The sequence below is a fragment of the Castor canadensis genome, chromosome 10 (assembly GCF_047511655.1).
Source record: "Castor canadensis chromosome 10, mCasCan1.hap1v2, whole genome shotgun sequence".
NCBI classification, from domain to species: Eukaryota; Metazoa; Chordata; class Mammalia; order Rodentia; family Castoridae; genus Castor; species Castor canadensis.
The window spans coordinates 83,865,087-83,887,886 of record NC_133395.1 but is presented as its reverse complement, the minus strand read 5'-3'; the positions used below and the strand labels follow the sequence as shown (position 1 = coordinate 83,887,886).

The window sequence follows — 22,800 nt, the reverse complement described above, 5'->3', positions numbered from 1 at the left end:
AGCAATCCTCCTATATACTTCTGCATCTAGTCAGTTTTTTATTGGTTGAGATGGGGTCTCTTGAATTCATTGCTAGGCTGGTCATGAATGGTGATCCTCTTAGTCTTTGCCTCCAGAGTAGCTAGTGTTACAGGTGTGAGGCACTCTGCCTGAGCAAGTTATTTACCTTTTGATGTTTTCTTCTTACTCATTAACATTTCTTCTTTCAGTTTGAAGTACTTCTTGTAGGACATGTCTGGTAGAGATATATTCTTGGCTTTTTTTTTTTTTTTTTTGGCCTGGGAATGTCTTTGTCTCTTTCATTTCTAAAGATAGCTTTGCTGGATAGTGTCTTGATTGTCAGTTTATTTTTCCCCCTTTAGTATTATTAAAATCTCATGTGACCGTCATGGCTTATAAGGTTTCTGCTAAGTCTGCTGTCAGGTGAGTTGGGAGTCTCTTATGTATTGCTTCTCTTACTGCATTGATAACCTTTGAGAGCCTGCTTATAATATGTCTTTGGGTAGATTTGGTGGAATTGAATCTGACTGGTGAACTTTGATGCTGTCCCAAAGTTACCATAAGCTTTTTTTATTCTTTAAAAAGTTTTCTCCTCCAACTGTGTGTTTTCAAATCCCTGACTTTGAGCTCACTAATTCTTTTCAGTCTGTTCTGCTGTAGATGCCTTTTATCATGTTTATGATTTTGTTTAGTGTATTTTTCATCTCAAAAGATTTTTTAAAAGTTGTCTCTAAGTCTTTGTAGAGATTTTCTGTTAGAGTACTGATTCATTTCTCTGTTTTCTTGAAGCTCACTGAGTTTCCTTAAGACAGCTGTTTTAAATTCTCCATCTGAGAGTTTGTTCATAACAATATAGTCAGTTTCTGGTGCCTTATTTTGACTGTTAGGTGAGAACATGGTTCCCTGAAATTTCTTGATGCTTATTGGTATGTGACATGATCTGTGCTCTGAAAGATTAAGTCTTTGTAAACTGGCTTTGTTTGTGCCTGACTTTCCAGAAATTCTGAGAAGGTTGCTTATTTTCTGAGCCTAAATTTACTTATATTTCAGCACTAGATTGTGTGCAAAGTCTGGGTTTGTTGGTGTGTTGTTACTATTTCAGTACTAGAGGATCATCCAAGCCAAGTTTGGTCTTAGATACATAGTTGTTGTGTTGTTTGGCATGAACTGGAAGGGTACCTAAACAGGGAAGTCTGTCCCTGCAAGCTGCTTCCTGAGGTCAAGGTAGGTGCCTTGTCTATGATCATTGACATGTGTACAGGCACTCTAGGATTCTCCTTAACTCTGGGTAGAATCACCACAGAGAGACCAAGTCCAGGCATTCCATGCCTCTAGACCCACAGCCCCTGAAACCAGTGCAGCTGGCTAGAACAGATGTCTGTTAGACTTGGACCACATCTCCACCTGGCATCAGGGCTGTTGTAGAGGCTCCATTAAGTGGACACTGGCCTGATGATGGTGCCATTAAGATCTTGCCAATGTTAGTTTCACCAGCCTGGCACTGAGTTCTAAGGCAAAATCCTGTACTTACTATTTTGTCCTACCCCCAGTTACTTGAGTTTTTGTATATGCTGTGCTGATGAAGGTTGGGTTAGTGTAGGTACCTAGAGGGTAAACCCAAATCTGGGTTGCACTTAAGTCTCACGGCACAAGGAACTGCATAGTCTTGGGTGTACCAGAGCTTATGCCGCAGCTCTCAGTGATGCAGGCCAAGATACTAGCTTATCCTGTCAGAGTGCAGGTCTCTGCCTGGCTCAGGGCAGGTCAAGAAGCTCCATTCGTGACACTGGCCTGGGGATAGCTATGAGTTGGGGGACGGGTGGTAGAGATAGTTCCTTGGCCGCCAAGGTTTTTGCTAAGCTGGGTTGTACCTGGGTCTTAGAGTGTAGGGATCTGTGCAGTCTTGGGAGTAGGAGGGGCAGAGAGAGATGTCAAAGAAAGCTTCTTGGAGATGATTCATGAACTAAATATTAACAGATGAATAAAATAAAAGTTAGCTGGGGGAGGAAGCCCCCCAATCCTATTGCAAGGCTGGTAGTGATGCAAGCTGAAGCAGGAGTCTATTCCACTGGTATACCTGCTGCTGGGGAAAATCCAAAGGTTATGTCTGTGAGCTTTGGCCTGGGTATTAGGGCTTCTGTTTTCTACTTGGTACAGGGTCTCACTGTGGTGGGCTTGCACTGAACTCCTCGGCCAAGTCCTGGGCTCACTTTCCTGCCCTGCTTCCCAGTGGGTGAGGCTTGGATCCCCTCTGCTGCCTGAAGATGGGATTGGGGTGCTGGAAGCCAGGCAGCCAAGGGGGTTGGCAAACATGATTCCACAGGCTTGATTTGGATACTAGCCTGGTGGGGAGGGGTCACAAGCTCTGCCCTGCGCTGGGTTTTATCATGGTGGGGTTGATAATGAGGTTCAAGTCTAAGGCCTTGATTTAACTCCTTCTCTCCCAAGTAGGAGGCGTCTCTGTCCACACTGTGTTGATTACAGTTGGAGAGGGACGATGTGGTCAACTCTTACCTTCCTGCGTTTGTCAGTGTATCTTTTGTTATTATTATAATGAAACCAGGCACTCTGGTCCCTTGCCTAGTTGCAGCTCTTGTGAAGGTAGCTTGGTGAGTGAATAGCTATTCAACTTGGTGTATCTGTGAGGACGACCACTGGAGGCTTGTACTCAACTGCATCTTCTTCTGTTTTCCCTCATTCTTTAATACTCAACTCATGAGTCTCCCCAAGAAGCTTTCTTTGACATCTCTCCCTATGTCCCTTTCTGTCATGTAAGACCAAGGAATGGAGTATGTAGTCCATCAATCCAGTCTGCTTTATTACTGCCATGCTTTAACTGTGCTGCACAGTAAAGTCAATCATTATTTCACATTTGTATTCCTGGGATCTGACCCCAAGGGCCTGGTTGACAAGTTTGTTGGACATGTTGATGCTTCCATTTGCCAGGTTGGGCCAGGATTGTGGGAAACAGGGCTACAAAGATGAAAGGCAATTTCCCTCATTGTGCCTGTTATTCAGGGTTTCTTTCTCAAATGATTGATTATCTTCTATTATGGTGTCTGTTCTCCACAACCATGAGATAACAGAACCGGTGTCATCACCTCCATTAGAGAAGCTCAAAGAAATTGAAGGATTTAAATGACTTGCTTGAGTTGCAGAGTTGGAGCCACAATTCTTCTTCTTTTTTTTTTTTTGCAGGTCTAGATCATTTCTTTTTTAAGTCACATGAATAAATGGGTGAATATCAGAAATTGGGGAGTAGGGGAATAATTAAAAGCAGGTAAATGGGTTTTAGATGAAACAAATAGGGAAAAAAGCAGTTAGGTGAGACAAATGAATGGATTGGCACAATGATCCTATTTGTATTCTCATGTTTATTAGACATGGTCACATGTCTTACTCCATTTCCTAACCAAAGAGTCTTCCATAAACATTTGTTTCAATTTCCCGTATATACCAAGCATCATGCTAAATAAACTAATAGAGGGATGAATAAAACTGAAGAAGATCACAGAGGAGTGAGGACACCAATATAAATCAACCATTCAGTGGGATGGGCACATTATCAAGTACTGAGAATAGATGGGCTCATGGAGGTGGTGGCTCGTGGAGGAGAGCAGCATTTAACTCCTTTTTGCACATACAGGAGAATGTTTCTAGCTTTCATGTCTAGGGCGGAAGCATGTTTTAGCGTTCACTTCACAGCTTTGTCTTGATTTACTGTATTTATTGCAGAGATAATGATAACTCATATACCTGTGTAGAAACCTTCTGAAGATGTATTGTTTTAAAGTGCCAGCCTCAAGTGTATAGGCAGCCGTGTTGCACAGATTTTGGCCCAAGGTTTGTGTGTAAAGATGTTTGGGGCTACCACTCCCGTAGCTTCTTGTTGGGCCAAAGGGCCATAGGAAGAGTCTTTTTCTCCCTCTGACTCCACTCTCACCCTTATTCAGGCTACAGTTAGCTCTCCCTGAAATGCATGCATTTTTGCCTCCGGTTAAGTCATCACAGCATTGAGAAGTTTAATCTTCCTAATATTATTTTCCCTTCTTTTATCAAAAATCTTTCAAACACTTCCCCCTTTTCCTTACAGAAGGGAGAAAATCCTTAATATTTCCTATGAAGCTCTTTATTACCTGACTCTATTTTCTGGTGTTATAAAGATGCCTGGTACATGGAAACACATAAATGTTTGCTGCTATTCCTCTGCTTTTGGTTTCATTATTTCGCTGCTCTTTCTCATATTTGGAAGGCATCACATTCTCATTCCCTCTCAGGTAGGGTTTGTGTGTTTTCCTTTGGCAGCCCCCTTCATTTCAGTACCTGGTACTCATCTTTCCTGAAGTCCCTGTGTGCTTCCATAGTGCTGGGCTTGCCACAGCACTCACACACTGTGCTCTTGGTTAGTTATGTGTAACCATTTATCTAATTGTCTTCCCATTAGGTAATGATAACGTCTAGGACCTGGCCTAGTTGTTCATTTCTGTACCTCTAGCTCTCAGTTGACAAATGCCTGCCAGTAAAATAATTAGAAGGATGTTCAGATTAGAAGTACTTAAATTTCCTTCCTTAGACCTGTGGCCCCTCACTTAGCTGCCAAGTTCAGCCTAAGGCACCTGAATACACAAATGTTCACCGATTTCAGCAGTCTACTTGATGAAAAATGACTTGCCTTAGGTAGAGGAGGGTTAGCTGTCCATGGAGCAAATCTCAGAAATTTATCATTATTGGTGGTCACCATAAGCAAGCAATAGAAACATTTGATAAATTCTCCCTTTATTATAAACACTTTATAGGTATTAAAAACTTTTAAAAAGTTTATATTTCTTCCCTTTATCAATTCTTAATGTTATATAAAGATAGTCTATTAATAAAAGCCCCATTTCTGGCTTATCAAATGACTTATGAGTAAAATATAATTGATGCATATAAACATGTGCTCCTTCCTTTTATTTGTTTCCTTTCTGAACTAAGATTTGCGACCCTTATGTAGTTTGGATTTGGTTTGTATTGAAGTAAGTCTTTAAATCTTAAATGTGTATTCTGCTATGTTTGGGGTTTTGGTTATGATTTTCTTTTATATAATGCTGGGTAAGGAAAACACTGTCTTAAAATGCAAAATAACTTCTGTAAAAATGTAACAATTCTGACCTTTCTAAGAATGAATTTAATTATATTCTAGCACAACAACTTCTCTGGGGATATTCAGGTAGGCTAATTGACTGAATGTTGTGTTCATTTGAAGCCTGATGTTTTTGTTCATTTGGTTTGTTGAATCATGTTTTTTTTTTACTTACCTAAGTAGTTAGAAGGTTTTTTTAAATCTATCTATATATGTATACATCAATTTTTTTTGGTCTGGTTGTAATAACTGTTAAAGGAGAGAGGAAACTACTAATACTGGCGTTTGTTATTACAAATGCTATGATGAGACCATATTTGAATGACTTGGAAACATTCATCTCATAGAACATTTAGTCTCTAAGGAGACAAACTTGTAAAGTTTGTGTTTTTAACTTGTATTGTAAGCTGGGCATTTAATGGAAAAGGGTAATAGTAAATGTACCTTTGTTGTAGGATACCCACAAATATTCAGATGAACGGTATCGAGGGGAGTGAGTGCCAGGACCCAGGACTAGCAAGTTAGAGGTCTTATGATGAACTGTTGGGAGTTAGTGGCCATCCAGCTTTATATTAGGTTCAGTCTGCTGGGTGTTGTTATAAAGCCTCCTGTGCCATTTTACTGACTGTCTTTTTAAAAATAAAAACCTTTGACTTGACTTGTATTATTTTTCCTAAGTTCATTTTTCACTAGGAAATTTAGAGGGGTGAGGATTTCCTTTATAGAAATTGTTTTTATGATAAACCTTATTCTCTGAAACACGCCGTACATAAATAAAATTAGTCTAGGAACCAAGTCATTATTACACTGATAATATACACCAGTGTTTAATTTGGCTTCTAACTTACATTAAAAGTACCCATCTCACAGCTACTATTACAAAATTTTTCTTAAAGCATTATCGGTCTTATATTTTGGAAGGTGTAATCAGGTCAAAGGAAAACAAAATCTTGACATAAGCAAGCTGCATAATTAATACTTGTCCTAGGGACCATTAAGTTAGTGATTCTTTACCTGTTTTCCCACCTCCCATTCACTTCCAATGCCAGGAAGTGAATGTCAGTGTCAGTGCTGATTTGGGTAAGCAGTTTGGTCGTGGGGGCTAATTTTGAGCCCTTGGCCTGCTCCACTTGGGAGCAGTATGTTTCTGCTGACCCTGGCACCTGCAGCGCCACTGCTAGACTTGTGGTGTGCCAGAAGGGTCACAGTTGGCTGACAGGCTGCCTTTTCCTCCCTTTTCTGTTCAAACTTTTCTTCTTCCCTACTTTCTCTTTTCTTTTTCTGTTTTGTTTCTTTGAAGATTTGACTGATGTATAGCACATAATTTATTTGGAGTTTCACTGTATCACATAGGTATTCACAAAGAGACTTGAATCTCTCTACACAGTGGAAAGAAGGTTATTAGAACTCATCAGCCATCAAAGCTGCCATTGCCAGTTTGTGTACCCAAAAAGTATAAAGAACTGTCACTGTTCTTGGAAACTTGAATCAGAATAGCTAGTTGGGTGTGACTCTGAAGGAGTGTGGTCCAATGTATTAAACTCCCTGTTAATTAAAGCCATCAGGGTGCTCACTTCGGCAGCACATATACTAAATAAAGCCATCAGGACTGATTTTTCTTAGTTAAGTAAATTTTTAAATAGAGTGTAGTATTTTCAACAATGTTGAACCCATCCTCAAGGTTAGCACTAAACATAAACATATAAATAATTAAAAACAGCACAGTCTGAATAGAGATTCATTGTGTTGATAGTACTGTTTTTTTTTTTTTTAAACATATAAGGGATTGACTCATCTATTGCAAAGCAAAAACTGCTCATGGGAGGAGTTCCTTCCAAGTTAAATGATCATACCTGGTAGCAGTTTAGCTAAAACCTTTCTGTCCTGAGGAACAATGTCAGTACCACAGTTGACCGCTTTTGACATTGCTGATAATCAGTAAGGCCACAAATCCCCACAAGTCATTTATCAAAATTTCTAAAATTAGTTTGCTAATCCTGTTAGAGGTGCTTCAGTGATGTTCTAACATTGGACGTGGAGATTAAAAATTAAATGTTTTTAATACAGAGTAGATAGAACTCAGGACTTGAGATTAAATTAATTTAAAATACTTAGAACTGTGTCTTCCCACATTTTCTCTCTCCTTTATTTTCTATCATGTTTTCTTCAGTTGAGCATGACTGGTGTGTTAGTTGCATGCCATCTGTAGTGTGTGTGTTTGAGTGTTTTATCTTAAAGCTAAGTCTTGAATGTAGGTATGTGTTTTATAAATTGCCAGGGACACCATGCAGGACCATCTACAGGATGCATGCTGTGTGGCAGTTAACACAGACATAAGCACCCTGGTGCATATTCAACTTTTTGGTTTCCGAATGCTCTGAATTTTAATTTCTAACTCTTCTTTAGATCTTTGGTATTCTGTCTTTGCTTTACTTATGAGTTGGAGCTTCTGTTATAGTTAATACAATTCAGTAAGCATTTTGTGAACAATGTTGTAAAATTATATTTTGATGGGATTCATAGACCAAAGAAGCTACTCTGATCATACTGATGACAAGATTTAAAAAAATTTTAAATATTATTTCATTTACCCTAAATCACATAATGTAGAAACTGAAAATATTCTTGAATCTGGGTATTTTCACCTTCCTACAGTTGCAAAAGTGTGCCTTTGCTTAAATTTCTTTGGCAGGTAATTTTGAAATGTCTGACTGTGACATGAAATAACGGGGTCTTTCCTCAGATAAAAAATAATGAAGTTTGTCCTGTTATAATATTTTCCAAAGTTGCTCCTTTAAGTGTCTAGAAGTCATTGGTACATAGGGAAAAACTTAATGTTAGTTTCCACAGAATTGAATTTGAGGTGCTTTTATTTCCACATCTGGGCAAATACAGACCTACAGGTGTGTATTGTTATTTTTTCATCTTGTTCCTACTGATATTGTAAATATTTTAATTACTTTGTGCTCTGAAGCATAAAATATACTTAGAAGAAGATGTTAATTTCTAGACCAGTGGTTGAAATAAGTAACCCTCCCTTCCAAAAAAATTTGTTTTTCTTAGTCTTTTAGTAAATATACAAACATCCAGAAGTAGAGTGAGCTGTTCTGGTGGGAGAATGTTCTTGCCTTATGGCAATACCCCACTTACTCCCTTTGCTTGTCCCTGAGCATTTCTGCAGAATTCCAGGGCTTTGTAGAGCATGCTTCAATAAGTAATAAGCGCTAAGTAGCTGGGAATAAGCCTTGTTGGAAAAGTGTAACTATACTTCATATTTGGCATCAATATAATCTTTGGTACTTAGAACCTCAGCCCCATTGTTTTTCCAGATGAGAGAGTTCAAGGCCCTGAAAGATTAAGTGGCACCTAATTACACATTGGTGAGTAGCCAAAAGGAAATCATGAGGCTCCTTCCTGTGCCCAGCTTTGGAAGGTGTTAGTCAGTGAGATGGAGATCCAAGCCTCTGGGGTCTGACTTCACCCTTTCTCTAGCCATGCAGCTATGAGGGGCCACATAAAACCACATTTTTATTGGGTTTGCTTTATCATTTGTCACCCTTTAAGGGTAAAGTACTTATGAAGTTTATCAGCATTCTCTGTTACTTTTATTTGTGGACAAATAAAAGCATTAAATACTTTTCCATTTTGATTTCATTTGCAGAACACTGTAGGATACTTTGAAAAACACATTTAATGCATTTTTATGTATTTACTTAAAAGAAGCACTTTTTAGAGAAAGTGTCTCTCATATGTTATTATAAGTACAGATTTTTGTATAGATTATCATTTAAAAATAGTTTAAGCCCAGTTATGCTGAAATTTTGTATTTATTTAAAACTCATAAGACAGCTTTCTAATACTGTCATATCTGTGAGAACAGAAGGCTATTACAGTAGAATTGTGTGTGTTATAACATTTCTGTGTATGATTTACAGGAAGACCATGTACTCAGCTGCAGCTTCTCAATCCAGAACGATTTGCTCGTCTTATTAAAGAAGTAATGAATGCATTCTGGCCTGGCAGAGAGTTAATTGTTCAGTGGTATCCTTTCAGTGAAGACAGAAATCATCCATCTGTTTCATGGCTTAAGATGGTTTGGAAGAATCTCTATATACATTTTTCAGAGGACCTGACTTTATTTGATGAGATGCCCCTCATCCCCAGAACTACACTAGACGAAGGTCAGACATGTGTGGAACTCGTTAGACTCAGGATTCCGTCAGTAGTCATTTTAGACGATGAAACTGAAGCACAACTTCCAGAATTTTTAGCCGACATTGTACAAAAACTTGGGGGGATTGTCCTGAAAAAATTAGATGCCTCGATACAACATCCTCTCATTAAGAAATACATTCATTCACCAATGCCAAGTGCTATTTTACAGATTATGGAGAAGATACCGTTGCAGAAACTGTGTAATCAGATAGCCTCACTACTTCCAACACACAAAGATGCTCTGAGGAAGTTCTTGGCTAGCTTAACTGATAGCAGTGAAAAGGAGAAAAGAATAATTCAAGAGCTGACAATATTCAAACGAATTAACCACTCACCTGATCAGGGAATTTCTTCTTACACAAAATTAAAAGGTTGTAAGGTCTTGCACCATACCGCCAAACTTCCACCAGATCTGCGACTTTCTATTTCAGTAATAGACAGTAGTGATGAAGCTACCATTCGTTTGGCAAACATGTTGAAAATCGAGAAATTAAAGACTACCAGCTGCTTAAACCTTGTTTTAAAAGATATGGAAAATGCATTTTATTCACATGAAGAAGTAACACACATTATGTTATGGATTCTTGAGAATCTGTCTTCTCTTAAAAGTGAGAATCCACATGTGCTTGATTGGTTAGTGCCATTAAAATGCATTCAGATTTCACAGGGACAGATGGTGTCAGCTAGTGAACTCTTCGATCCTGATGTAGCAGTACTAAAGGATCTCTTTTATAATGAAGAAGAAGCCTGTTTCCCACCCTCAGTTTTTACCTCACCAGATATCCTTCACTCTTTGAGACAGATTGGCTTAAAAAATGAAGCCAGTCTCAAAGAGAAAGATGTTGTGCAAGTAGCGAAAAAAATTGAAGCTTTACAGGTCAGTTCTTGTCCAAATCAGGATGTTTTCCTAAAGAAAGCCCAAACTCTCTTACTGGTTTTAAATAAGAATCCTACACTCTTGCAGTCTTCTGAAGGAAAGGTGACATTAAAGAAAATAAAATGGGTTCCAGCCTGCAAGGAAAGGCCTCCAAATTATCCAGGTTCTTTAGTCTGGAAAGGAGATTGCTGTAATCTCTGTGCACCTCCAGATATGTGCGATGCAACCCATGCAATTCTAGTGGGCTCATCACTTCCCCTTGTTCAAAGTATCAATGTAAACTTGGAAAAAGCATTAGGTATCTTCACAAAACCTAGCATTGGTGCTGTCTTAAAACACTTTAAAATTGTTGTTGATTGGTATACTTCAAAAACCTTTAGTGATGAAGACTACTATCAATTCCAACATATTTTGCTTGAAATTTATGGATTCATGCATGATCATTTGAATGAAGGGAAAGATTCTTTTCAGGCCTTAACGTTTCCATGGGTTTGGACTGGCAAAAAATTTTGTCCTCTTGCCCAAGCTGTAATAAAACCAATCCATGATCTGGACCTTCAGCCTTACTTACATAATGTGCCTAAAACCATGGCAAAATTTCACCAACTGTTTAAGGCCTGTGGTTCAATAGAAGAGTTGACATCAGATCATATTTCCATGGTCATTCAGAAGGTGTATCTCAAAAGTGACCAAGATCTCAGTGAACAAGAAAGCAAACAAAACCTTCATCTTATGTTGAATATTATCAGATGGCTATATAGCAACCAAATTCCAGCAAGCCCTAATACACCAGTTCCTATACATCATAGCAAAAATCCTTCTAAACTTATCATGAAGCCAATTCATGAATGCTGTTATTGTGACATCAAAGTTGATGACCTCAATGACCTACTTGAAGATTCAGTGGAACCAATTATTTTGGTGCATGAGGACATACCCATGAAAACTGCAGAGTGGCTGAAAGTTCCATGCCTTAGTACAAGATTGATCAATCCTGAAAACATGGGATTTGAGCAGTCAGGACAAAGAGAACCACTTACTGTAAGAATTAAAAACATTCTGGAAGAATACCCTTCCGTGTCAGATATTTTTAAAGAGCTACTTCAAAATGCTGATGATGCAAATGCAACAGAATGCAGCTTCATGATTGATATGAGGCGAAATATGGACATAAGAGAGAATCTCCTAGACCCGGGGATGGCAGCTTGCCATGGACCTGCTTTGTGGTCATTCAATAATTCTGAATTCTCAGATTCAGATTTTGTGAACATAACCAGGTTAGGCGAATCTTTAAAAAGGGGAGAAGTTGACAAAGTTGGAAAATTTGGTCTTGGATTTAATTCTGTGTATCATATCACTGACATTCCCATCATCATGAGCCGAGAATTCATGATAATGTTTGATCCAAACATAAACCATATCAGTAAACACATTAAAGATAAATCTAATCCTGGGATCAAAATTAACTGGAGTAAGCAACAGAAAAGACTTAGGAAGTTTCCTAATCAGTTCAAACCATTTATAGACATATTTGGCTGCCAGTTACCTTTGACTGTGGAAGCACCCTACAGCTACAATGGAACTCTTTTCCGACTATCCTTTAGGACTCAGCAGGAAGCCAAAGTGAGTGAGGTTAGCAGTACCTGCTATAATACTGCAGACATTTACTCTCTTGTGGATGAGTTTAGTCTCTGTGGACACAGACTTATCATTTTCACTCAGAGTGTGAACTCAATGTATTTAAAATATTTGAAGATTGAGGAAACCAATCCTAGCTTAGCTCAAGATACGATAATAATTAGGAAAAAACCCTGCTCTTCCAAAGCATTGAATGCACCTGTTTTAAGTGTTTTAAAAGAAGCTGCTGAACTCATGAAGACTTGCAGCAGCAGTAATAAAAAGCTTCCCACCGATGCACCAAAGTCATCTTGCATTCTTCAGGTCACAGTCGAGGAATTTCACCATGTGTTCAGAAGGATTGCCGATTTGCAGTCACCACTGTTCCGAGGTCCAGATGACGACCCTGCTGTTCTCTTTGAAATGGCTAAGTCCAAAAAGCCATCAGATGAGTTGCCACAAAAAACTCTAGATTCTACCACATGGCTTATATGTACCTGTATGGATATAGGAGAGGCTCTCAAGTTTTCCTTGAGCGAAAGTGGGAGAAGACTAGGGCTGGTTCCTTGTGGGGCGGTAGGAGTTCTGCTGTCTGAAGTCCAGGACCAGAAGTGGACCGTGAAACCACACACTGGAGAGGTATTTTGCTATTTACCTTTGCGAATAAAAACAGGATTGCCAGTTCATATCAATGGGTGCTTTGCTGTTACTTCAAATAGAAAAGAAATCTGGAAGACAGATACAAAAGGACGATGGAATACCACATTCATGAGACATGTTATTGTGAAAGCGTACTTACAGGCACTCAGTGTCTTGCGGGACCTGGCCACTGGTGGGGAGCTAACTGATTATACTTACTATGCTGCGTGGCCTGATCCTGACTTAGTTCACGATGACTTCTCCGTAATTTGTCAAGGATTTTATGAAGATATAGCTCATGGAAAAGGGAAGGACTTAACCAGAGTCTTCTCTGATGGGTCCACTTGGGTTTCCATGAAGAATGTGAGATTTCTAGATGACTCTATACTTCAAAGAAGAGATGTTGGACCAGCAGCCTTCAAGATATTTCTGAAGCACCTCAAGAAGACTGGGTCCAAAAACCTTTGTGCTGTGGAACTTCCTTCTTCAGTGAAGTTGGGATTCGAAGAAGCTGGCTGCAGACAGATACTGCTTGAAAATACATTTTCAGAGAAACAGTTTTTTTCAGAAGTGTTTTTTCCAAATATTCAAGAAATTGAAGCAGAACTTAGAGATCCTTTAATGAATTATGTTCTAAATGAAAAAATTGATGAGTTCTCAGGAATTCTTCGTGTTACTCCATGTATTCCTTGCTCCTTGGAGGGGCATCCTTTGGTTTTACCATCAAGATTGATCCACCCTGAAGGACGAGTTGCAAAGTTATTTGATATTAAAGATGGACGGTTTCCTTATGGTTCTGCTCAGGATTACCTCAATCCTATTATTCTCATTAAGCTAGTTCAGTTAGGCATGGCAAAAGATGATGTTTTATGGGATGACATGCTGGAACGTGCAGAGTCAGTAGCTGAAATTAATAAAAGTGATCACATTGCTGCTTGTCTAAGAAGTAGTATCCTATTAAGTCTTATTGATGAGAAACTAAAAATAAGGGATCCTAGAGCAAAGGATTTTGCTGCAAAATATCAAACAATTCCTTTCCTTCCATTTCTGACAAAGCCAGCGGGTTTCTCTTTGGAATGGAAAGGCAACAGTTTTAAGCCTGAAACCATGTTTGCAGCAGTTGACCTCTATACAGCTGAACATCAAGATATAGTTTGTCTTTTGCAACCAATTCTCAATGAAAATTCCCATTCCTTCAGAGGTTGTGGTTCAGTGTCATTGGCTGTTAAAGAGTTTTTGGGATTACTAAAGAAGCCAACAGTTGATCTGGTTATAAATCAGTTGAAACAAGTTGCAAAATCAGTTGATGATGGAATCACATTGTACCAGGAGAATATCACCAATGCTTGTTACAAGTATCTTCATGAAGCAATGATGCAAAATGAAATAACCAAGACAGCAATTATTGAGAAGTTAAAATCTTTTAGTTTCATTCTAGTTGAGAATACTTATGTTGACTCAGAAAAAGTTTCCTTTCATTTGAATTTCGAAGCAGCACCATACCTTTATCAGTTACCTAACAAGTACAAAAATAATTTCCGTGAACTTTTTGAAAGTGTGGGTGTGAGGCAGTCGTTTATGGTTGAAGATTTTGCCCTAGTTTTGGAATCTGTTGATCAAGAAAGAGGAAAAAAACAAATAACAGAAGAGAATTTTCAGCTTTGCCGACGAATAATCAGTGAAGGAATATGGAGTCTCATTCGAGAAAAGAAACAAGAATTTTGTGAGAAAAACTATGGCAAAATATTATTGCCAGATACTAATTTTGTGCTTCTCCCTGCTAAATCATTATGCTACAATGATTGTCCCTGGATAAAAGTAAAAGATACCACTGTGAAATATTGTCACGCTGATATACCTAGGGAAGTAGCTGTAAAACTAGGAGCAGTACCAAAGAGACATAAGGCGTTAGAAAGATATGCATCCAACATCTGTTTTACAACACTTGGCACAGAATTTGGACAGAAAGAAAAATTGACCAGCAGAATTAAGAGCATCCTTAATGCCTATCCTTCAGAAAAGGAGATGTTGAAAGAGCTTCTTCAAAATGCTGATGATGCTAAGGCCACAGAAATCTGCTTTGTGTTTGATCCTAGACAGCATCCAGTTGACAGGATATTTGATGATAAGTGGGCCCCATTGCAAGGGCCAGCACTGTGTGTGTATAACAACCAGCCTTTTACAGAAGATGATGTTAGAGGAATTCAGAATCTTGGAAAAGGCACCAAAGAAGGAAATCCTTGCAAAACTGGACAGTATGGAATAGGATTCAATTCTGTGTATCATATTACAGACTGCCCTTCTTTCATTTCTGGCAATGACATCCTATGCATTTTTGACCCTCATGCTAGATATGCCCCAGGAGCCACATCCATTAGTCCTGGACGCATGTTTAGAGATTTAGACACAGACTTTAGAACACAGTTCTCAGATGTTCTTGATCTTTATTTGGGAACTCACTTTAAACTGGATAATTGCACAATGTTTAGATTTCCTCTGCGCAATGCAGAAATGGCCAAAGTTTCAGAAATTTCTTCAGTTCCATCATCAGATAGAATGGTGCAGAATCTTTTGGACAAATTACGCTCAGATGGGGCAGAACTTCTAATGTTTCTTAATCACATGGAAAAAATTTCTATTTGTGAAATAGACAAGGCCACTGGAGGCCTGACTGTGCTGTATTCAGTAAAGGGCACGATCACTGATGGAGACAGGTTGAAAAGGAAGCAATTTCACGCATCTGTAATTGACAGTGTGTCTAAAAAGAGGCAGCTCAAAGACATACCAGTTCAGCAGATAACCTACACTATGGATACTGAAGACTCTGAAGGAAATCTGACTACATGGCTAATTTGCAACAGATCAGGATTTTCAAATATGGACAAAGTGTCTAAGAGTGTTATTTCAGCTCACAAGAACCAAGATATCACTCTCTTCCCACGTGGGGGCGTAGCTGCCTGCATTACCCACAACTATAAAAAGCCCCACAGGGCCTTCTGTTTTCTGCCTCTGTCTTTGGAGACAGGGTTGCCATTTCATGTGAATGGCCACTTTGCACTAGATTCAGCCCGAAGAAACCTGTGGCGTGATGACAATGGAGTTGGGGTTCGAAGTGACTGGAATAACAGCTTAATGACAGCATTGATAGCTCCTGCATATGTTGAACTGCTAACCCAGTTAAAAAAGCGGTATTTCCCTGGTTCTGACCCAACATTATCAGTTTTACAGAACACGCCTATTCATGTTGTAAAGGACACTTTAAAGAAATTTCTGTCCTTTTTCCCAGTTAACAGGCTTGATCTGCAGCCAGATTTATATTGCTTGGTGAAAGCGCTTTATAGTTGCATTCATGAAGACATGAAACGTCTTTTACCTGTTGTTCGGGCTCCAAATATTGATGGCTCTGATTTGCACTCTGCAGTCATAATTACTTGGATCAATATGTCTACTCAAAATAAGACCAGGCCATTTTTTGACAACTTATTACAGGATGAATTACAACACCTAAAAAGTGCTGATTATAATATCACAACTCGCAAAACAGTAGCAGAGAATGTCTACAGACTAAAACACCTACTTTTAGAAATTGGTTTCAACTTGGTTTATAACTGTGACGAAACTGCTAATCTTTACCACTGCCTCATAGATGCAGACATCCCTGTTAGTTACGTGACTCCTGCTGATGTGAGGGCCTTTCTGATGACGTTCTCCTCACCTGATACTAATTGCCATATTGGGAAGCTGCCTTGTCGTCTTCAGCAGACTAACCTAAAACTTTTTCATAGTTTAAAACTTTTAGTTGATTATTGTTTTAAAGATGCAGAAGAAAACGAGGTTGAAGTTGAGGGACTGCCCCTTCTTACCACGCTGGACAGTGTTTTGCAAACGTTTGATGCAAAACGACCCAAGTTTCTCACAACATACCATGAACTGATTCCATCCCGCAAAGACTTGTTTATGAATACATTATATTTGAAATATAGTAATATTTTATTGAACTGTAAAGTTGCAAAAGTGTTTGACATTTCCAGCTTTGCTGATTTGCTGTCGTCTGTGTTGCCTCGTGAATATAAGACCAAAAATTGTACAAAGTGGAAAGACAATTTTGCAAGTGAATCCTGGCTTAAGAATGCATGGCATTTTATCAGTGAATCTGTAAGTGTGAAAGAAGATCAGGAAGAAGCAAAACCAACCTTTGACATTGTTGTTGACACTCTCAAAGACTGGGCATTGCTTCCAGGGACAAAGTTCACTGTGTCAGCCAATCAGCTTGTGGTTCCTGAAGGAGATGTTCTGCTTCCTCTAAGCCTTATGCATATTGCAGTTTTTCCAAATGCCCAGAGTGATAAAGTTTTCCATGCTCTAATGAAAGCTGGCTGCATTCAGCTTGCTTTGAACAAAATCTGCTCCAAAGACAGTGTGTTTGTTCCTCTGTTGTCATGTCACACGGCAAACATAGAGAGCCCCACAAGCATCTTGAAGGCTGTACATTACATGGTCCAAACTTCAACTTTTAGAACTGAAAAATTAGTAGAAAATGACTTTGAAGCACTTTTGATGTATTTCAACTGCAATCTGAGTCACTTGATGTCCCAAGATGACATAAAAATTTTAAAGTCACTTCCATGTTACAGATCCATCAGTGGTCGCTATATGAGCATTGCCAAATTTGGATCATGCTACGTACTCACAAAAAGTATCCCCTCAGCTGAAGTGGACAGATGGACACAGTCATCATCTTCTGCATTTCTTGAAGAAAAAGCTCATTTGAAGGAACTGTATGGGGTGCTTGGTTGTGTGCCTGTGGATGATCTTGAAGTATATTTGAAACACCTCTTACCAAAAATTGAAAACCTCTCTTATGATGCAAAATTAGAGCATTTGATCTACCTTAAGAATAGATTATCAAGTATTGAGGAGTTATCAGAGATTAAGGAACAACTTTTTGAAAAACTAGAAGGTTTATTGGTCATCCATGATGCCAACAATCGACTGAAGCAAGCAAAACATTTCTACGATAGAACAGTGAGAGTTTTTGAAGTTATGCTTCCTGAAAAGTTGTTTATTCCTAAGGATTTCTTTAAAAAGCTGGAACAACTTATAAAGCCTAAAAATCAAGTTACATTTATGTCATCCTGGGTGGAGTTCTTAAGAAATATTGGACTAAAGTATGTACTTTCTCAGCAGCAGCTGCTACAGTTTGCTAAGGAAATCAGCGTAAGAGCTAATACCGAAAACTGGTCAAAAGAAACATTGCAAAATACAGTTGATATCCTCCTCCATCACATATTCCAGGAACGAATGGATCTGTTGTCTGGGAATTTTCTGAAAGAACTGTCCTTAATACCGTTTTTATGTCCTGAGCGGGCCCCTGCTGAGTACATTCGATTTCATCCTCAATACCAAGAAGTAAATGGAACACTTCCTCTTATAAAGTTCAATGGAGCACAAGTAAATCCCAAGTTCAAACAGTGTGATGTGCTCCAGCTGCTGTGGACATCCTGTCCTATTCTTCCTGAGAAAGCTACACCCTTGAGTATCAAAGAACAAGAAGGTAGTGACCTTGGTCCACAAGAGCAGCTTGAACAAGTTTTGAATATGCTTAATGTCAACCTGGACCCCCCCCTTGACAAAGTCATTAATAACTGCAGAAACATATGCAACATAACGACTTTGGATGAAGACATGGTAAAAACTAGAGCAAAGGTCTTAAGAAGCGTATATGAATTTCTCAGTGCAGAGAAAAGAGAGTTCCGTTTTCAACTGCGGGGGGTTGCCTTTGTGATGGTAGAAGATGGCTGGAAACTTCTGAAGCCTGAGGAAGTCGTAATAAACCTGGAATATGAGTCTGATTTTAAGCCTTATTTATATAAGCTGCCTTTAGAGCTTGGCACATTTCATCAGTTGTTCAAACACTTAGGTACCGAAGACATTATTTCAACCAAGCAATATGTTGAAGTGTTGAGCCGCATATTCAAAAACTCTGAAGGAAAGCAGTTAGATCCTAATGAAATGCGTACAGTTAAAAGGGTAGTTTCCGGTCTGTTCAAGAGTCTGCAGAATGAGTCCATCAAGGTGAGGAGTGATCTTGAGAATGCACGAGACCTTGTGCTCTACCTTCCCAGCCAGGACGGAAGGTTGGTTAAGTCAAGCATCTTAGTGTTTGATGATGCCCCACATTACAAAAGTAGGATCCAGGGGAATATTGGTGTGCAAATGCTAGTTGACCTCAGCCAGTGCTACCTGGGGAAAGACCACGGATTTCATACTAAGTTGATAATGCTTTTTCCTCAGAAGCTTCGGCCTCGTCTGTTGAGCAGTATACTTGAAGAGCAGTTGGATGAGGAGACCCCCAAGGTTTGTCAGTTTGGAGCACTGTGTTCCCTTCAAGGGAGACTGCAGCTGCTCTTGTCTTCCGAACAGTTCATCACAGGACTAATTAGGATCATGAAGCATGAAAATGATAATGCTTTCCTGGCCAATGAAGAAAAAGCCATAAGACTTTGCAAAGCCCTAAGAGAAGGATTAAAAGTGTCCTGTTTTGAAAAGCTTCAGACAACATTAAGAGTTAAAGGTTTTAATCCCATCCCTCACAGCAGAAGTGAGACGTTTGCTTTTCTGAAGAGATTTGGCAATGCAGTCATCTTGCTGTACATCCAGCATTCAGACAGTAAAGACATTAATTTCCTATTAGCCTTAGCAATGACCCTTAAGTCAGCAACTGACAACTTAATTTCTGACACTTCTTATCTAATTGCTATGCTGGGATGCAATGATATTTATAGGATCAGTGAGAAACTGGACAGTTTAGGGGTGAAATATGACTCTTCAGAGCCATCAAAGCTGGAACTTCCAATGCCTGGCACGCCAATACCTGCTGAAATTCATTACACTCTACTCATGGACCCAATGAATGTGTTTTATCCAGGAGAATATGTTGGGTACCTTGTGGATGCTGAAGGTGGTGATATCTATGGGTCATATCAGCCAACATACACATATGCAATTATTGTACAAGAAGTCGAAAGAGAAGATGCTGACAATTCTAGTTTTCTAGGAAAGATATATCAGATTGACATTGGTTATAGTGAATACAAAATAGTTAGCTCTCTTGATTTGTATAAGTTTTCAAGGCCTGATGAGAGCTCTCAAAGTAGAGACAGTGCCCCTTCTACACCAACCAGTCCCACAGAATTCCTTGCCCCTGGTCTGAGAAGCATTCCTCCACTTTTCTCTGGCAGAGAGAGCCACAAGACTTCGTCCTCAAAACATCATTCCCCCAAAAAGCTTAAGGTTAATTCTTTACCAGAAATCTTAAAAGAAGTGACATCAGTGGTGGAACAAGCTTGGAAGCTTCCAGAATCAGAACGGAAAAAGATTATCAGGAGGTTGTATTTGAAGTGGCATCCTGACAAAAATCCAGAGAACCATGACATTGCTAATGAAGTTTTTAAACATTTGCAGAATGAAATCAACAGATTAGAAAAACAGGCTTTTCTAGATCAAAATGCAGACAGAGCCTCAAGACGAACATTTTCAACCTCAGCGTCTCGATTTCAGTCAGACAAGTACTCATTTCAAAGATTTTATACGTCGTGGAATCAAGAAGCAACGAGCCATAAATCTGAAAGGCAACAACAAAACAAAGAAAAATGTCCTCCCTCTGCTGGACAGACTTACTCTCAGAGATTCTTTGTCCCCCCGACGTTCAAGTCCGTTGGTAATCCGGTGGAAGCACGGAGATGGTTGAGACAAGCCAGAGCAAACTTCTCAGCTGCCAGAAACGACCTTCACAAAAATGCCAACGAATGGGTGTGCTTTAAGTGCTACCTCTCTACCAAATTAGCTCTGATTGCAGCTGACTATGCTGTGAGGGGAAAGTCTGATAAGGATGTAAAGCCAACTGCACTTGCACAGAAGATAGAGGAATATAGCCAGCAACTTGAAGGGCTGACAAATGATGTTCACACCTTGGAGGCTTATGGTGTAGACAGTTTAAAAACAAGGTACCCTGATTTGCTTCCTTTCCCACAGATTCCAAATGACAGGTTCACTTCCGAGGTTGCTATGAGGGTGATGGAATGTACTGCCTGTATCATAATAAAACTTGAAAATTTCATACAACAAAAATTGTGAAAGTATTTAAAGAAAAAAAAAGCAGAGCCAGATCTTAAATGGGTTGTAGCACAAATAGGAATCGCTCTACTTTATGTAGCTGTATTGCCAGATCCTTAGGAACTGTGAAGCACATTGCAGATTGTTCTGGAAGAATTTTGGAGTTGTTATGAGTGTGCATACAAACAGAAAACCTTAACTGAATCTAAAAGAAAACAGTTTTGAAGATGGCAGTCAACTGCACAATTGCTGGATGTTTGACTGATTGGGATGGCACAATACTGGACTGCACTTTATAGCACTAAAGCTTAGCGGTTTGCTAGTCTATTTATGTCCCTGGTTAGGATGAAGTTAATTTTGTTTTGAACATGGTATTTTTGAAGGAGCTAATGGAACACTGGTCATGTCATTGGTTTTAGCATATAAGGGGAATTAAGTCTTTGGAGTTCATTTTTTTTTTTTTATTTTTCAGTGGATCCTCTTGGATGCATTGGTTTCTTATCAGCTGGACCTGATTATGAACTTGTTGCAATTTCACATCTTAAATAACTCAGTACATTTCAAAAATGGTACAGTATTTTAAATCCTGACTATTACTTGATTGTGCGTATGAAGACAGTATGTAGAATGCACTGAGTGTACTCTACATCTTTCTTTTAAATGGTTTTTATACCTTATGTTTACAGGCTTCCTGTTTCATGAAGAACTCAAAGTGGTGGCAGTTTTCATTACCAGGTGTTGATATAATTTCTAAAAACTGCTCACCAGCGTGACATTTATCATTGGTTAGAGCATTGGCTTTATGTTTGCTTGTACATATTTTCCATGAATGTCATAATTTATATAGTATGGCTGATCAAGATGCAATCTTTTGTTGTCTAAAGGTGCTGCAGTAAAAAAAAAAAAAAGACTTGCCTTTCAATATGGCACTTAGTGGAAGTTGTTTATTTTACATTAAAAACACCAAAAACTTGTTAAAATCATTGTGGTGATATCCAATAGTTTATTAAAGAAGAATTAGCTTGTGTTCTCCCCATGAATGATTCAGAGCTGACATTTCATTTTCACCATGTTCAAGTGTCCACCTGTGCTTATTTAACATAATTCTTTTGCAGAATGTCAAGGAAAGGAAATAATAATTAGTTTATATAAGTGTATTGGCTATAAATGATGCTAAATAAAATATTTCATGCAATTAAGGGCTTACAGAACATGTTAAAACTTTTTTACTTCTATTGGAAATAAGGAATGTTTGCAGCTTCAACTGTATTGCTTTTGGATGTGATATCATGTCATTATTTCTGCTACTATATTAAGTGCCATGATTTTAATAAAGCAAAATGTACATATGATATCATTGTAAGTGGTATTTCTTGAGAAATAATTCATTAGAAATCAAACTTAATTTCCCCAATGTTAGGAAATTTTGGTGTGCATGTGTATGCGTTGGTAGGGTAGCATTGTCTTGTATGTTGGAACGTTTAGTTTCTTTTTCACGATTAATTGAATATAAAGTGTATGGTATGTTCTAGGTTTAGTTGATGCTCATTGATTTAGAGATCATTGCACCTTTTCGGAGATAAGGTTAGTTAACTTATGCACTGAATATATGTATTTGGAAATAGCTGCAGCAGATGTGGTCGTGCTGTAGGTTCAGGCTGAACTGATGGTTGCTTTCTCTGGGGCCAGGTGCATGTCTAGGGCTGATTCACACTTGAACCCTCACTGGTGGGAATGTTCTTCGGACCTAGGGCGCACCTCCTCTGACGTTAGGCAGATGAGGGCTTGTTCTCTGTTCTGGGGCTACCAAATTCTGAGTCTTCAACTTAATCTTAAAAAGTGCTTGCTACTTTGAAGCTCAGGTTCAGCCCTTACAGTATAATTTCATTGCTTTTCAATTAAAATTTACACAGAAAACCTGTCTCACCTCAATGACAGTTCATGCAGTCAGCGTTTTGTGTTTTTCTAAAGAAGCAATATACAGGTTCACAATCCCTTATTTGAAGCACTTGGGCTCAGCTGCTTTTGATTTTAGAAAGTTAACATGAGGGGATGTGACAGTATTAATATTATTTTGGTAGTGCTGGGGTTTGAACTCAGGACCTCACACTTGTGCCAACCCCTCAGCCCTTTTTGCTTGAGTTATTTTTTCAGATAAGGTTTTTGAGTTTTTTTGCCCAGGCCTCCTACCTGCATAGCTGGACTCATAGGTGCA

The 22,800-nt window shown here is 38.9% G+C and overlaps 1 protein-coding gene across 5 annotated transcripts in view; it reads left to right on the top strand.

Moving 5' to 3' along the window:
- Sacs (sacsin molecular chaperone) overlaps positions 1–21,937 on the top strand; it is an 85,160-nt gene extending 63,223 nt beyond the window's left edge. For 4 of the 5 annotated variants that reach the window (XM_020187386.2, XM_074043726.1, XM_074043727.1 and 1 more), the window contains 2 exons: positions 5,183–5,209; positions 9,058–21,937. In XM_020187386.2, coding sequence (XP_020042975.2) covers positions 5,183–5,209; positions 9,058–20,606 — 11,576 coding nt within the window. In that variant the 3' untranslated portion in view covers positions 20,607–21,937. The remainder of the gene's footprint in view (positions 1–5,182; positions 5,210–9,057) is intronic. The other variant, XM_020187385.2, reaches the window with a different exon arrangement.
- Positions 21,938–22,800: the final 863 nt, after the last annotated feature.